Raw genomic sequence first — 16,316 nt, forward strand, 5'->3', positions numbered from 1 at the left:
GCGAAGCGACTGCTATTCGTTGGACGCGGTCGTTCGCACGCTGGGCGGGCGCGAATTCTACAACAATATAAAACCTACCATAATTTTTTTTCTTCACCGTTGAGAGATAGGGCGAAAAATCGGATGCAGCACGATATCTCAAAAATGTATTGGGCCAGATATGTTCTCGTGGATCAGGCATTGCGTGGCGGAGGTATGCGCCCTACCGAGTGCCCTTGAAGTTTATGACTTGTCATACCGGCTTCCACGAGGTGGTGCTATGTGATGAACAGAGAGAGAGAGAGAGAGACAGAGACAGAGACAGAGACAGTATTGGGTTCTCCCCCCAACCCTATACCCTTGGGTTTTTGAAATGTTTTTACCACCTAAAACCTACAGTGTATCTCCTGATTACAAGCAGCAGTTTTTCCACCAATTCCATCCGGCGATTCAGGAGTACTTAGAAGACAAATACACAAACCCATAAACGGTTACTTCTCAAATTGTTAAATAAATGTAGTTATTCGACCAAAGCCGTTAATTCCTGATATGTGAAACACCCCGGCACCTTGTGCCTACAGAAAACAGACTTTTTGGAATGCCGGCAGCATTTTACATCCAATCATCATGTAACTTAAAAATATAAAAAACACCTCCATGGGCAAGTGCTCCTTTGTTGAAAGTTTTGTGTCAGTCGCTCAACCGGCTGTGGAGGAAACAAATTTAAAATCAAACTAGAACGGCGCTCAGTGGAGCGCATGCCTCCGCCAAGCTGAACAGTTTACGTTTTGTGTTCCACTGATGGGCCACGTTTGGATCCGGACCTCAATCAAAATCTAAGTAATTCGTCCTTGTCACCCACCAAGGTTCAGCTGAATCTGCCCATAACTTTATGGGATATCTTGCTTACAGACTGACAGATGGACAAGGGTAAAGGCTTTAGTAGTGAAGGTGAAAAAGTGAGGGTGGAAGAAAGAAAGAAAAAAAAATAAAAGGGCCTCAGCAGATTTTCCAAAACATGGTCGATGATGGTTGTGGATGCCTATTACAGGTATATTTATTTTAAAAACCCAGAAAATGTTCATGGAGAGCATTTGGTTGTGGAATAAGAATCTACAGCTTTTGATTGTTTTACCTTGTGAAAATGACTTCTTCAACTTCCTTGATGATTGTGTTTATTTTATCAAGGCCATCAGTTTTTTTTAACACCTTGTTTTACCTCTACACTTTATAATACGAGTTCCCTTTCAAGAAACTTTGATGCAGGAAGAGGCAATTAGGCTTATCCCAGGTTCCACCATTATTACCAACCAATGGTTGTTCGTCCGTGTTCTAGCCTTTTTAAATGCTGACAGTCTGACTTTTTAAATGCTGATAGCCTTTAAAGGAAGCAGCACGTTTTTCATGTTTGTTAACTTGGCAGGGGTTTGAACCCCCCCAGATTCGGAGTGGATGCTCTAACCATTATGCCATCGAATGTGAATATTCCTGGCAGGGAATTTTAATCGTGTATATATAGTCCAGGTAAGTTGTCTATACATTCAAACAGGCTTTGTACGTGTTCTTTGACCAAATATTTCATAATTATTTGCTGTTCTGCCATCTTTGTTATCTTACTTAAAGATATCTTTATTATCAACACATGATTACGAGTACTGGCTAATAACACTAAAGACAAATTGTCCTAAATTCTTAATTTACTTCGACAATTCTCCTTTTATCTGCAAGTCCAGGTTTAATTTGTACCCTCATCTGATGATTTGGTACATTTTATTTCTACACATAAACTTACTTACTTATTTTCTTTGGCAACGCAGGTGGGTGTTCAAGCAGTTGTTTGATAAAGGTTTCATTTATCGGAGTGTCAAGGTCATGCCCTTTTCCGTTGCCTGCCACACACCCCTCTCGAACTTCGAGGCGAACCAGAACTACAAGGTTTGTACCTATTGGTGGTTTGGCTACTTGTATAATTTGTCTACCTTCCCTGAAGAAAATTTTCTCTTTTGTTCAGATGGCATTGCAAATGAAATTGGCTTGTGTACGTGATATTTCAAAAAACATTCAAGATTTACTTTTCATCTTGCACAGATCGATTCCTCGTACCACCCAAAAGGCGGGGGACCGAGAGTATCATTCCCATGTTTTCCTTCCTTTTATTTCTGCCGTGTACATGATGTACAAGGTGCATCCCAAAATTCCTTGCTGCACTTTTCTGCTTACCCTGATTAAAAATTTATTATTACCAAACCTTGGTCATGTGAGAAGTAATGTTTTGTCCTTTGACGAGAGAGAATCATTCCGTAGCATTAATGCATCAGGTTTTGTGTTTGTTTTTTTCCAAGAAATGTTTTGTCATTTGGTTAGAAAGAAAATGTAACCAATTTTGAAAATTAGGAACAAAGAGCTGTAGCAGGGATTGAGAGGAAAATGGTTGATTGTCTTTTGTCTGTTTGACTTTGCACAATGTATGAGGAAACCTTTTCCAAATTCTTGGTTTCGAGGAGGAAGAGCAAGCCATTCATTATCATAGTGAGGATTTGCTCAAATACAATGTTGGGATGGATAGCAATTTGTAAAGTAATGCAGGCCAGAGAGGACACTGAAGATGGATGTAAAGTGTTAATGGAAATTGTGTCGTTTCTCTCTGCCCTCACCCTTCCCCTCCCCCTTCCCCTCCCCCACCCGGAAAGGATGTGGATGATCCAGCTGTCATAGTTTCTTTCCCTCTCACCGATGAACCAACTGTTGCTCTCATTGCTTGGACCACCACACCATGGACACTTCCAAGCAATCTTAGTATCTGCGTGAACCCTGCCCACACCTACATCCGCGTCAAAGGTCATAATCCAGTATTATTATCTCCACCACCTAATATGGACAGAGGTTATGTTTCACCTCTGTCTGTTTGTCTGTCTGTGAGCAGAATACCTTGAAAAGTTGTGGGCGGATTCCGACAAAACTTGGTGGACATGTTGGTTGTGTGACGAGAACAAATCAGTTTTGCTGAAGATCTGGATGAGGATCAGAGAATTTTTGAAGCGATTCATCACCATTGAGTTGATCGGGCCAAAAATAATACATAACACTGTCTTTAAAAGTTATTGACGGATTCAAACAAAACTTGTTGGACAGGTTGGGTGTTTGACAAGGACGAATTGATTAGAATTTGGTGTAGATCCGGCCGACGAGTGGGATACAAAACGTAAACTGTTCAACCTGACGGAGGTGTGCGCTCTACTGAATGCCGTTCCAGTTATTAGGGTACCCAGTCAGGACTGGGTAAGCTTTTGTTTTTCTTCTGTTTATTTCTTATTTATTATTTTTCTTCCGCCGGCAATTTGCGGGTTCTTTCGCTTTAAAAATCATTTTCTCTGGAACGCTAAGTCCGAACGACACAATTTTGACCATAGTATGTATCTTTTTTTGATAGCAAACTTAATTGATAATTGTGACGTCCTACGTCACATAGTACAGGCGCCATCTTGAAAAAAAACGATAAACTTTGGACCTCTGTATCTCTGAAATCATGCAATGGAAATTTTTTTCGCTTCATACATTTTAATAAACTCCCCATCGGGAATGCGGGTGATTTTTCGTGACGTCATCAGTGAAGCGGTATCCCGGGGAAAATTCCTCAAGTAGAATGCTGCATAGGAAAAATCTGAAATTTCTTGAGCCTCATCTACACAACAATTCACCATAGAAAAAATATTATGACGTCATAGGTGACTTGGTTCGGCAGCCATCTTGTTTTGAAAAAAAAAATTCTTCTCCAGAACGGCTGGACAGATTGAGGCAAAACTTTACACACACATTCCCGATGACATCCTTTTTCAAGTTTGTTAATTTCTAATTGATAGGTCACATGGTTTGGCAGCCATGTTGGATTCAAGAAAAATATTAAATAATGTTTTCTCTGGAATCACATAACCTATCGAAGCGAAAATATGCAACTATCATCTTCCATCAGGTCTGCATACATAGTAAAAATTATGACGTCAGAAGTCACATGGTTTGGTGGCCATCTTGGATGGAAAAACGCACCTTATCCGATTAACGTGAAACTTCTCGCACATATTCCACTACAGGATTGGAGGCAGAATGTCAATTTATGATGTCATAGGTCACATGGTTCGTCAGCCATCTTGGATTGAAAATTGATAAATTCTAAAAATATTCTTCTCCAGAACGGCTGGACAGATTGAGGCAAAATTTCACATACACTTTCCCCAAGACATCCTTTCAGAAGTTTGTTAATTTCTCATTGATAGGTCACATGATTTGGCGGCCATGTTGAATTTACCCTAAAACCTTCAAACATCTCCAGAACGGCTGGTCAGATTAAGGGGAAACTTCACACACATATTGCACACGAGTAGTGAATATAATTTTGTTAATTTCTAATTGATAGGTCACATGGTTTGGCAGCCATGTTGGATTCAACAATTATATTAATGTTTTCTCTGCAACCACATAACCTGTCGAAGTGAAACTTGCCAACTGTAATCTAAGCCCATGCCTGCATATAGGGTAAAAATTATGTCACAGGTCACATGGTTTGGTGGCCATCTTGGATAGAAAAATGCATCTTATCCGATTAACACGAAATTTCACACACGTGTTCCACTATACGATTGGAAGCAGAATATAAATTTATGATGTCATGGGTTTCATGGCTCGTCAGCCATCTTGGATAGAAAAATGCATCTTATCCGATTAACACGAAATTTCACACACGTGTTCCACTATACGATTGGAAGCAGAATATAAATTTATGATGTCATCGGTTTCATGGCGCGTCAGCCATCTTGGATAGAAAAATGCATCTTATCCGATTAACACGAAATTTCACACACGTGTTCCACTATACGATTGGAAGCAGAATATAAATTGATGATGTCATAGGTGTGGTGTAGCCATGCCCACGGGGAGGGGCATGATGATGATGCATGATGGGCGTGATGGTGGAGGAGTGGCCGTGGGGTTCGGCGAGGGATATGAGGTGTGCACGCCGTCTGAGGCGTCGTAGTAATACGGGAGTCGGCCGGCTCGTGAGTGTACCGCGTACGGAATAAAGGAGAGCCGCGGGCACAGTACGCCCGCGCTCGCACTCGTGCAACACAGCCCGGCTCGACTGTTCCTCCGCTTCGTGTCTGCCTGCTAAGCATCTCCCAGTACAGTACAGTACAGTTGGCGACGAGGATCTTCGAATCGACGTGTGTCAGGGCGGCAAATGACCCGTGCGGTTCCAGGCTACGGAGCCAAAGGTCTCGCCGGCGCGAATATGGCAAAGGGTCGGTGCATGGCAAACGTACGCGTGCCCGCCTTCGTCGGAATCTACTTCGGCCACGTCGAGTGGGCAACGTTCGTTCATTTGGTTCATTTTCTTGTTCGTTTTGTCGAGGATACGCGTTTCGGCTCGAACGCGGCGTTGGACGTCGCGCAAGCTCTGGAGAATATCCGAGGTCTCGATGGTCGGGACACAGCAGATGGTCTAGGGGTCATCGCGATGGGCCAGGCACGCACGGCCATGCGCACGGTCTGCGGCGCGGGTCGTGGGCGAGCGTGGCAATGCAATCACTCGGACGGCGGTCTGGGCTCTCGAGGTCGTCTACGGTGTGTGGGCCGAGGGTCATCGCCCATTGTTGCGGTCATAGATGGCGGTGTGCGAGGCGATCCTTCCGTCCCGCGTCGAAACCTGCTTGCGATTGATCCGGAAATGACAAGAACAGTGGCAGGGGGGGGGGGAAGTGAGCGAGGCACGGATCGGGTGTCGAATTGAGTCCACTCGTGCTGGCCGCGCATCGCATTCGGCTGTGCCGTACAAATTCACGGCAGAGGAGCATCCGGCACGGTTCAGAGATCATTTTATTTCTGGTCTGCGAGCAGCCATTGACATTGTCTGCGAGCAGCCATTGACATTGTCTGCGAGCAGCCATTGACCGACATCACATTCGACTCGGCGATCGCGACTGTTTCATCTGTCGAGCAGACACCGGTGACCGCGCAAGTCCGCGCGATGGCTCAAGTGCCGCAGGGTGCTCGCACACCTAGCGGTGCGGGACGAGAGCGCGCACCGCAGCACGGTCGCACCGGGAGCGAAGGGGCACTGCAGCACGGTCGCACCGGGAGCGAAGGGGCACCGCAGCACGATCGCACCGGGAGCGAAGGGGCACCGCAGCAGGACCCCAGTGACCTGGAGATCAGCCTGCAGCCGGGGCATGATTATGCCGGCGAGCCGGAGCAGGAGCCGGGCTCGGCGAGCCGGAGCAGGAGCCGGGCTCGGCGAGCCGGACCCTTTTGGGTCGGAACGGGTTCCGGTTCGTGCCTCCAGATGTGCCAGTGCTCTCTTCGAGACCTTCGTCGAATACCGAGGGCGAGGCGCTGGCGGCGGGGGCCGCGTCGATGCAGCGGGAGCCACCGTTCGTTGCTGCCTGCGGCGATGATGTGCGCTCCAGGAGCGGCGAGAGCCATATCGGCTCTCGCGATGAGTTCCCGCGCTTCGTTCGCGATGAGTTCCCGCGCTGTGGCAAGGTTCGGGAGGCAATGCGCATCGGTGTGGTTCAGGCAGCTTCAACAGGTGGCGGTGCGCCCGTGGCGTTAAAGGGAGTCGCGAGTCGCAGCATCAAGTCGACAACCAAGAAGCGGACTCGTGATGTGGGTTGTGGGTTGTTGTTCATTGCATATGTGCTTCTCCATGGCTCGTCAGCCATCTTGGATAGAAAAATGCATCTTATCCGATGAACACCAAATTTCACACACATGTTCCACGATGTGATTGGAAGCAGAATATAAATTTATGATGTCATAGGTCACATGGTTCGTCAGCCATCTTGGATTGAAAATGAATAAATTTTTAAAATCTTCTTCTCCAGAATGGCTGGACAGATTGAGGCAAAAATTCACACAGACTTTCCCCAAGACATCCTTTCACAATTTTGTTAATTTCGAATTGATAGGTCACATGGTTTGGCGGCCATATTGAATTCAGCCTAAAACCTTCAAACATCTTCTCCAGAACGGCTGGTCAGAGCAAGGGGAAACTTAACAAACGTATTGCACACGAGCAGTGAATATAGGTTTGTTAATTTCTAATTGATAGGTCATATTGTTTGGCAGCCATGTTGGATTCAAGAATTATATTAAATAATGTTTTCTCTGGAACCACATAACCTATCAAAGCGAAACTTGACAAATATAATCTCCCCCATGCCTGCAAGACGGTAAAAATTATGAAGTCACAAGGTTTGGAGGCCATCTTGGATCGAAAAACGCATCTTGTCCCATCAACACGAAACTTAACAAGCATAATCCACTTCCCCATTAGATGGAGAATTTAAATTTATGTTGTAATGGGGCACATGGTAAGGCAGCCATATTGGATTGAAAATTAATAACTTTAAGTCTTCTTCTCTGAAACAGCTGAACAGATCGAGGCAAAATTCCACATGTATGACCGCCTCTCCATGACGAACAAAAAGTTCTCTCCCCCCCCCCCCCTTTTGATGTACGACACATCGTTTGGCAGCCAGGATTGAAGGGAAAATATTAATTAATGTTTACTCTGGAACTGCTACATCAATAAATGTGAAACTTCAGAGAGATAATGCAGCAGACATTCGGAATGAAGTGTTTAATTTTTTTTTTTTTTTTTGTTGTTTACCTTGGTCGAGGCTCGTATGAGAGCTAACACACAACTCACAGCAAGGAGGCATGAGACAAGAGGGGCGGGAGTGGAAGGGACAAAACAGTGGGGAACAGACACATTAGGTGAACTGTGGAAGGGAGAGGGATGGGGATGGGACGGGGAACATGGCGAAGAGAAGATGGACATTTCAGGGACTTTCAGGAAGGAAAGCAGGAGAAATGAAGGAAGTGGGCTTGGGTGGATTATCGGGGGTAGAAAAGATCGAGGATTTGGATGGGGGAAGATAAGAGGTGGTGGTGAACAGCTGTTTTGAAAGCCTGGAGGGAAGAATGGGAAAGAATAGAGTGAGGAAGTTTATTCCAAAGGCAGGAAAAAAGAGGAATGAAAGAGTGAAGATGAGCAGTGATTCGTGATTTTGGTAGTTTTACCAGAAGGGGGTTGTTGGCGGACCTTGAGCGCCCTGTGGAAATGTGGTGGGGACAAATCGCAGAGAGAGCAGGGGGGCGAGGCTGGAGAGGAGTCGGTAGAAGACAGAAAGACCACCGACCAACCTGCGGTGATTGAGTGAGAGGCCCAAAGACTCAGCTTCATCGCGGGAGATGCCGATGATCTTAAATGCCCTGGTTTCGACAGCGTGAAGCCGAGAAAGGTGGGAGGCAGGAGCACCAGCCCAGAGGGGAGAGCAGTACTCCATCAGGCTACGGACAAAAGCTTTGTAAGTGGTCAGGAGCTCAAGAGGGCCGAGGAAGGACTTAGCACGATGGAGGATTCCCAGTCGGCGACTGGCTTTTGAGGCGAGGTTGGAAATGTGACTTTCCCAGGAAAGGTCATGGCAGATAGTGAGACCTAGAAGCTTGAAAGAAAAGACTTCTTCCAGAGGATTGTTGAGAAAGTGGATGGGGGGGTTTTGTAAACGGTCCTTTCGAAGAGACATAGTGAGAGTGTGAGATTTGTCTGGATTGAAAGACATGTTCCACGTGTTGGACCAGTTTGTGATTTTATCCAGATCTGCAGTGAGTGAAGAAGCTGCTGCTTGCCGGTCTGAGGGATGACAGATGGTACGACAGAGGGTGGAGTCGTCGGCAAAGAGAAATAGAGGATTTTCCAGAGTCCGAGAGAAAATTTCAACTCTATCGGCCCCATGTTTTGGCAGCCATGTTGGATTGAAGGATAAATATTAATTAATGTTTACTCTGGAACCACTGCTTCTATATATGTGAAAACGTCACTATTTTAGCCGACATGTGAAACGTGGGTTTAAAATTTCAATCCAATCAGCCACACGGTTTGGCAGCCAGAATTATTTAATTATTTGAATCTGATAACTTTTAGATTTTTGTTGTTTTTTTTTTCCAGAAGGCTCACTTGGCTGCACCTGAAAGCGTTTGAGGGTACAGGAATAGCAATTCAATTGATACCGCCAATGTCCCCAGGAAAAAGGGCTAACTGCATCAGTAATAAATAGATTGAACACTTTGTGCGACCCTGTTCGTTACTCGTCAGTCCCATGCTGTATCGAAGCAGGGCTGTGTTTGTATCACTATTAAATAATATTTTCTCTGGAACCACTTATCCTATTGAAGGGAAACTTTGCAAAATTCTCATTTAAGTCTCATGTTGTATCAAAGGCGGACGTCTGGGTACCCGGTCATCACTGCCAGCAGTTATAAAGTGGCAGTTCTCGTTATTATTATTATTGTGATCAATTTTTCTCTTGGTTTTTAAAAACATTGAAAATCTCCAGATGATTGGAATTGTCTACATTGCATTAAGGCAAGACTTGTTTGTTCAAGCTCACAGTATCCCATTGATGTTTTGACATCAGATCCGGAATTGCTGATCATAGATTTCCTGGTGGAAGAAGAAATATTTGTGTCACAGCATGAGCTGTGGTTTTGCCATTTTCTCATCAACTTTTCAACAACCCATTATTATGAGAATGTTGGTCTTCTTCAGAGAAGTCTAATTGATTATTGGGTCAAAATGTTAAAGGGCAAAGTCACAGTGAGTAGAAATAGCCTTTATTAGCCGTCTGCAGTGCGCTACGTGAGACGGCAGAGTTTTGTAATCGCTTCTGTGTTTCTTTGTTTACCATTTGAGCTTCAATGTCTGTCTGTACCATGCTTTTTACCATTTGAGCTTTTGTATCAAACCTTAATATGAGAATCCAGAACACCAATTAATAACATTAACTTTTATTTTTTTCCACTTTATTATTATTATTTATTGTGAAGTTTAGTTTGAGTACAAAGTGTACGTGGAAGGGCTTTGCATTTTGAGATTCTTTCTCGTCTTTCTTCTGCACTGCTTTTATGAACCCATTAATTGCATATTGAAGAGAATTTGAATCGCTTTGTAATTCTTTGTCTTATTTCAAGCTCGAGATAATCGCCGATGCTAGTAAATTGTGGTTTGTACTTTTGTCGTTTGGTCAAAGTCCAGATTATTCAGATTGGGGAGGTGGGGGTGTGCTGGGATAGGAGAGCTGTTTGCTGATTCAACATATTTTCATATGCAGTGCATCATTCTCATTTCCAGATAATGCAACTTCCAAGACGTACATCATGATGGAAGCTCGTTTGCAGGCTTTGTTTCAGACCCCCGAGCAGTACACAATCATTGACAGGTATCTTGTACTCGGTGCTTTTGCTTTTGTAACCGGTTATTTTTAAACGCCGCCAAGCATTTGGTTGGAGTTTAAAAAAAAAAAAATTTGTACAGGATGCCCTCCAACATCATGGGTTTCCACCAATCACGCGAACCAATTGTGTTCCGATTCTGTTATCGCGGGATTCCTTTTTCAGCTGAGATGAGTCATCGTTTGCGTCCAGTGAGTGAATAATTACCTTCTATTCTGAGCATTGTGGTGTTTCTCTCGCACCGTTTTCAATGAGCCCAAATGTGAAGCGATGGACAAAGCTAATTGTACTAAAAGGCAGAGAAAGGGTACGACGTTGGGCGACAATATTGAGTTGTTACATCGTTTGGCTCGAGGAGAGAATGCGGCATCTGTATGGGCTGCCATTATGGGGTCGATGATTGTCGGTAGAATCTTCCCCATTGTACTCTTCTTCATTTGTAAACTTTCATTATCCTTCAAAGCTAATTCCCAAAAGTTCATGTTCCAACTCGGTATTCGAACCTTATTGTCAAACACTCAATTTTCAATTCCCAGATTCGAACCCCCGTTCTCAAACACGTATTCTCATTTGTAGCTCACGAGCGAAATCGAGGCGAAGGGATTTATTACAGAATAGGTTTTTAACACCGACGAGATTGGACTATTCTGGAAGATGATGTCATCTCATACCTTGGTCTCCAAGCAGGGAATATTTACATCTCAGCCTGTGTGTGAATGATTACCTCCCATTACGAGCCTTGTAATGTTTCTCGCGTACTGTTTTTTTAATGAGCCCAAATGTGAAGCGATGGACAAAGTCAGTTGTGCCATAAGACGGAGAAAGGTTATGACTTTGGGTGAAAATATGGAGTTGTTGTATTGGTTGGTTCGAGGAGAAAATGCAGCATCTGTACGGGCCGCCATTTCGGGGTTGATGATTGTTGGTAGAACCTCTCCCATTGGACTCTTCCTCATTTGTAAACATTCATTTTTTTTCAAACCTCATTATCCTTCAAACCCAATTCCCAAACATTCATTATCCAACTCTGTATTCAAACACAATTGCCAAACACTTAATTTTTGAACCCCCGTTCTCAAACACATTCTCATGCACAGCTCAAAAAACAAATCGAGGCGAAGGGATTTATAACTGAACAGGTTTTTGACACCGATGCGACTGAAGACGATGTCATCTCGTACCTTGGTCCCCAAGCAGGGAAGATCGTGGTTCAACGTAAGGTGATTTAAGGTTCATGTTACCCTTCTCCATTGTGGATTGTGGAAATGCTGCTTTTCCATTCGCTGAATCACCTTCCCCACTCACCCCTTCCCTGCTCACCTTTTCTCCGCTCACTCTTCCCCGCTCACTTTTCCCAACTCGCCCTCCCCCCGCTCCACTACACTCTCCCCCCTCGAACAGCATCATCCCGAGATAAGTCTTGTGGTTTATATTTACGGCAGAGAACATTGTGGGTACGTAGTATGTTTCCCATAACCCACCTCACTGTGTTCTAATAAATTAAAAAGGTAAAACTCTTGTGTTTTTGTTTAATTACCTTCGCATTCTGCGAAAGGTTATGTTTTGGTCGGCGTGTATTTATTTATTTATTTATTTATTTGTAATCTTGTGATTCGTATAACTCAAAAGTATTAAACCGAATTGCATGAAATTTGGTGGGATGATTGGTTATTAGCCAGGAAGCATTCGATTAGATTTTGGGATCGTTTGGGTCAAAGGTCAAGGTCAAGGTCACGAAAAGGTCAAAATCGTCTTTTTACGAGAACACGGTAAATTTTTATTCAATTTGCATGCAACTTACACCAAAATGTTCAGAATTCAACGCCTCATCTTGTGATATGCAATATGACACAATGACGCCCATACTCTTGTTACCGGTTCGGGGTCAAAGGTCAGGGGGGTCACGACTTGAAAAATATGCGGTTTTTGTCATAACGCGGTCAATTCTTGTCCGCTTTACATGAACCCAGCACCAAAATGTTCAGAATTTAATGCCCAATCTTGTGACACAATGACGTCATAACACATGCCACCGGTTGGGGTAAAATATCGGGGGGGGGGGTCACGCCCTTGAAAAATATGCGGTTTTCAGCATAACTCAGTCAATTCTTATTCGATTTGCATGAAACCAGCATCAAACGAGATTACCTTCTCTTGTTGAAACGTTGTATTCACCGAGCTTGCGAGTGAAGACTCACCAAAACGACGTGAGTTGATTGTTGTTTAGTCCGTAACCCCCAAAAGTCGGTGGGGGGGGGGGTCATGACATTATAGTTATGTGGTTTGTGTCATAAGACCATTCATATGAAACCAGTTCCCCACACTCATACCAAGAACAAAAAAAGTAGTGGCGGCGAAGGTATGCGCTCTATAAGTGCCCGTTCTTGTTTACACTTTTTTGTATTTACATGTTTATTTCATTGTTAACATGCTTTATATACATATTTACATGTTTATTTCAATAGTAATGTGCTATTTCTGGCTACTGTCTGTCTTCCTTGATATCTTCTTGAAGCCCAGGAACCGAATCCTCAATTTCCCTTGATATCTTCTCAAAGCCCAGGAACTGAACCCTTGATTTCCCATTGGCCCTTGGTTTCCACGATCGTGGTTTCAACTATCGTGGCATTTTCCAGGAACCGAACCCCCATGATATTGGAGGGTTTCCTGTGTACCAGATCTTGGATCATGCAAACGTGAGGAGAACGATGGTAAAAAGACTATGGTTGGACACTACACCCAAGGCAATAAATGGAACCTGCAAGAAGGATATGTAGGGTTAATGGCTATACAAAATCATGGGTGGGGATGGGTGGGATGACTTTGGATGGTTGTATCAACCTTCAAATGACGATGGTATTCTGTTTTGCCAGAGTATTGTACTGTGCTTTCATATCATTTGGATGTTATTATTCCGAGCTCACCTGGTATCTTGGAAAGAGGATACACGCACCTTTGGGGTTTTCCTTCCCTTTGGTGTGTGTATGTTGTTCGTGGTATCAAACTCAGCGCATTCTCTAACGATGGCAATCCAGTCATGAACAAATGTACAGGTCAGCTACCACTCAAAAGGATCTTTGTCAGTTGGTGTCTGTGACTTCTGAGTGGCGTTACAATGGCCATATCAACAGAGTAATGTTTTTGAAACTTGTATTTCAAATCAACAGATACAAAGTCAAATGAGGAAGTTCACAATCACATACGATGTCCAACTCCGATTTCCGCGTTGGGTTGTTTCCGCCCTTCAGTGTCCCATTCCTGTCGGCACAACTCACGCATGTTTAGCTTGTTCTTTGAGGCTGTCAATCCTTTAATTCCCATTGCGGTGTCCTCTCTCGTACACTGGCCCGCTCAAAGGGATTCTTTTCCGATGCACAATCTCAATGAGTTTTAATCAACCTGATTATAATCGGCTCCATGTGTTGACAACTGCTCTGGACCTTGTTCACATTAACACCTTGTTCACTCATCAGAGTTAAATTGAGCATGGGAATGATGGAAACACACAGCTCGTCACGTATCACCCGTCTCTGTACACCTCACTCTCGCGGCTTAATATAGCATCACAGAACAATCCCGTGCATTCCAGTAAATGTGATTCTCGTTCATATTGGAAGCTTCGTCTGAGAAAGTTCCAGCATATTCACGAATCTCACCAGGCAGTTTTACAGTACAATACTACCATCTCCAGTCAACATTAGCTCATTGCATCAAGCAGTTTATATTACAATTTACCGATCCGTGCTCAACGAAACTTAGAATTTGTAACCGTCATTTTTTAATCGTTCATTTACAGGCATTTACGAACACAAATACCACCACATCTAGCTTTTAACTGACACCTGAACTTCAGTCAGGTGAGCTGATGTGATAGAGCAGTGTCTGTAGGTGAGTTCGTTAGTCAGTCAGTCAGTCAGTCAGTCAGTGAATCAGTAAGTCCGTCAACACTTCAGTCATTATCGCTTGAACTGAACACCCAATCTTGATGAAACTTGGCCACAAGCTTCATATCTGATGCCTAATGAAGGTTTACTGATTACATCAAAATCTGTGCTAATGAAGTCTACGGGGGGGGGGGGAGAGGGTTTGAACCCCCCCACCCCCCAAATAGGTATTTGTTCTCTTCTCTGAAACTACACACACAATTTCAATGAAACTTGACCACAACCTTCATCACCGATGATGTACTAAAGTTTGTTCACAGCGTTAAAATAAATCAGGGTCTAACCACTCTGAGGGGTTCTGCAGGTGGTTTGAGTGACTTGCTCCTCATGACATCCAGGTGAGCTTCAGGACTTGTCCTATTTTTTTCATTATTGATAATAGTCTCATGCATACCACATTCCTATATGTTTGAGTGTTCTATTGCCACCACTTTGGACATTAATACCGCAACAGTGTGTTGCTGGGAGATTAAATGATCATTAATTTTTGTATTCTCCACCAGGTTCAAAGGAGCATATCTGAAAGGAAAGGTCTACATACCTTTGTTTGAATACTTCATTCAGGTAAATTGCACTTATTTACTGCAGCATCTTGCTATATGCTGTCCTTTGCATGAAGACAAAGCTTGTCTTTCTGCATTTAGGTAATCAAAGTTAAAGGTCTCTTGGTATCACTGAGTAGGTCATTGTGTGCTGACACTTCGTCTAAATTCCATGCCTTAAGTTTAAATAGCACATTTAAAATTATTATAAAGAGATGATGTTATGTTGGTTTTATGGAAATATGGGATGTGAGTGTACAGAAAAGACGTTTTGTCAATGAGTTTAATCCTCTTGGTTAATTGGTTTGGCTGATATATGATGATAAACATTGTACATGCACAAAAGCAGGACCTTTTGCAAGACCCCCATTTAATTTGCAGTTACGGTGACTCCCTGATGCAATTTCTTTTCTCTGTGCAGTCCCAGCAGAATGGAGCTTTCCGTGTGCTTTGTGACGAGTATGTGACTGAGGAGAGCGGTACTGGTGTTGTGCACCAAGCGCCATACTTTGGAGCCGTGAGTGTGTTCTGACTCGTGTTCAATTGTGCAATTATTAACACTCGTACAGTGTTCACTTCACGGGAAAATACCGGAGCCGTCTTTATATTGCACTAAGTAGACGTGATTCTGCTGCACACAGATACAAAACTTTATTATGTCTGTTGGTTGTTTCGTGGTGAAGTTTGTGACCACCGACATGAGACAAATAAATCTTAACAAGGAACTTTGATGCAGGAGGTCATTTGGCCCATCATGCCTCTGCTGCCCTACCACCATCTATATATTAATACTGAAGGACCAATTTTGTGCTCCTCCGAGCAGTCGCGTCACGTTTTTCTCGGTACTGTGACCTGGACTGAAAGAAACTTCGTACCTGCAAGAGTGCATCGCACATAGTGGCAATAGTCAACTTTCAACTCTGCAGCAGAATAAACACTTCGTTTTACATTCGTTTACATGGCGACATGTGACGTCACCGCTGAGAGACGTAAGGACGTCAAAACGTCATCGGTCATTCGCTGACGTCATTACGTGTCGTCGACAGACAGTTACCGCTGAGAGGTGTAATTCCACTCCTTGAAAATAGCGTCTGCAATGTAAAACCCTCTTCTGCACATGCTGACTACCTCAGAATGTGAATTTGACACAAAAAAATGTAACAAGAAACATTATATCTTCTATCAATATATTAATACTGAAGGACCAATTTTGTGCTCCGTATGTGACGGGGTTTCGGCTAGTATTAAATGAATCCATCAGGCTCTCGACTCGGTTTCATTGGGGGGAGGAGTGGGGATGAGAAAAGTGTGGCAGGCACAGGGACCGGTGTGTTATAAATGCAAATATAATTAATATTTTAAAACTCATTTGTTTATTACGACTTGTTACTCTCCCTTGTACACATGACATCGTGTGTGTTTACTCACCCCTGCTGGTGGGGGTGGTTAGAATTGTTAATTCTGTTTATCTCTTTCTGGAGAACATTACCAATTTTGACCTCCCCTTGAGATTTGCCATTGAAGCCGTACCAAAATGGTTTCTCACGTGCTAAATCTGCAAAGG

General features: G+C 43.7%; 1 protein-coding gene across 6 annotated transcripts in view; it reads left to right on the forward strand.

Moving 5' to 3' along the window:
• IARS1 (isoleucyl-tRNA synthetase 1) overlaps positions 1 to 16,316 on the forward strand; it is a 260,077-nt gene that overhangs the window by 59,834 nt on the left and 183,927 nt on the right. For all 6 annotated transcript variants that reach the window (XM_085899498.1, XM_085899496.1, XM_085899500.1 and 3 more), the window contains 5 exons: positions 1,797 to 1,914; positions 2,670 to 2,817; positions 10,166 to 10,253; positions 14,714 to 14,774; positions 15,174 to 15,269. In XM_085899498.1, coding sequence (XP_085755624.1) covers positions 1,797 to 1,914; positions 2,670 to 2,817; positions 10,166 to 10,253; positions 14,714 to 14,774; positions 15,174 to 15,269 — 511 coding nt within the window. The remainder of the gene's footprint in view (positions 1 to 1,796; positions 1,915 to 2,669; positions 2,818 to 10,165; positions 10,254 to 14,713; positions 14,775 to 15,173; positions 15,270 to 16,316) is intronic.

Source organism: Eptatretus burgeri, chromosome 10 (genome assembly GCF_056783735.1).
Source record: "Eptatretus burgeri isolate ZD-2024b chromosome 10, Ebu_testis_v1, whole genome shotgun sequence".
NCBI classification, from domain to species: domain Eukaryota; kingdom Metazoa; phylum Chordata; class Myxini; order Myxiniformes; family Myxinidae; genus Eptatretus; species Eptatretus burgeri.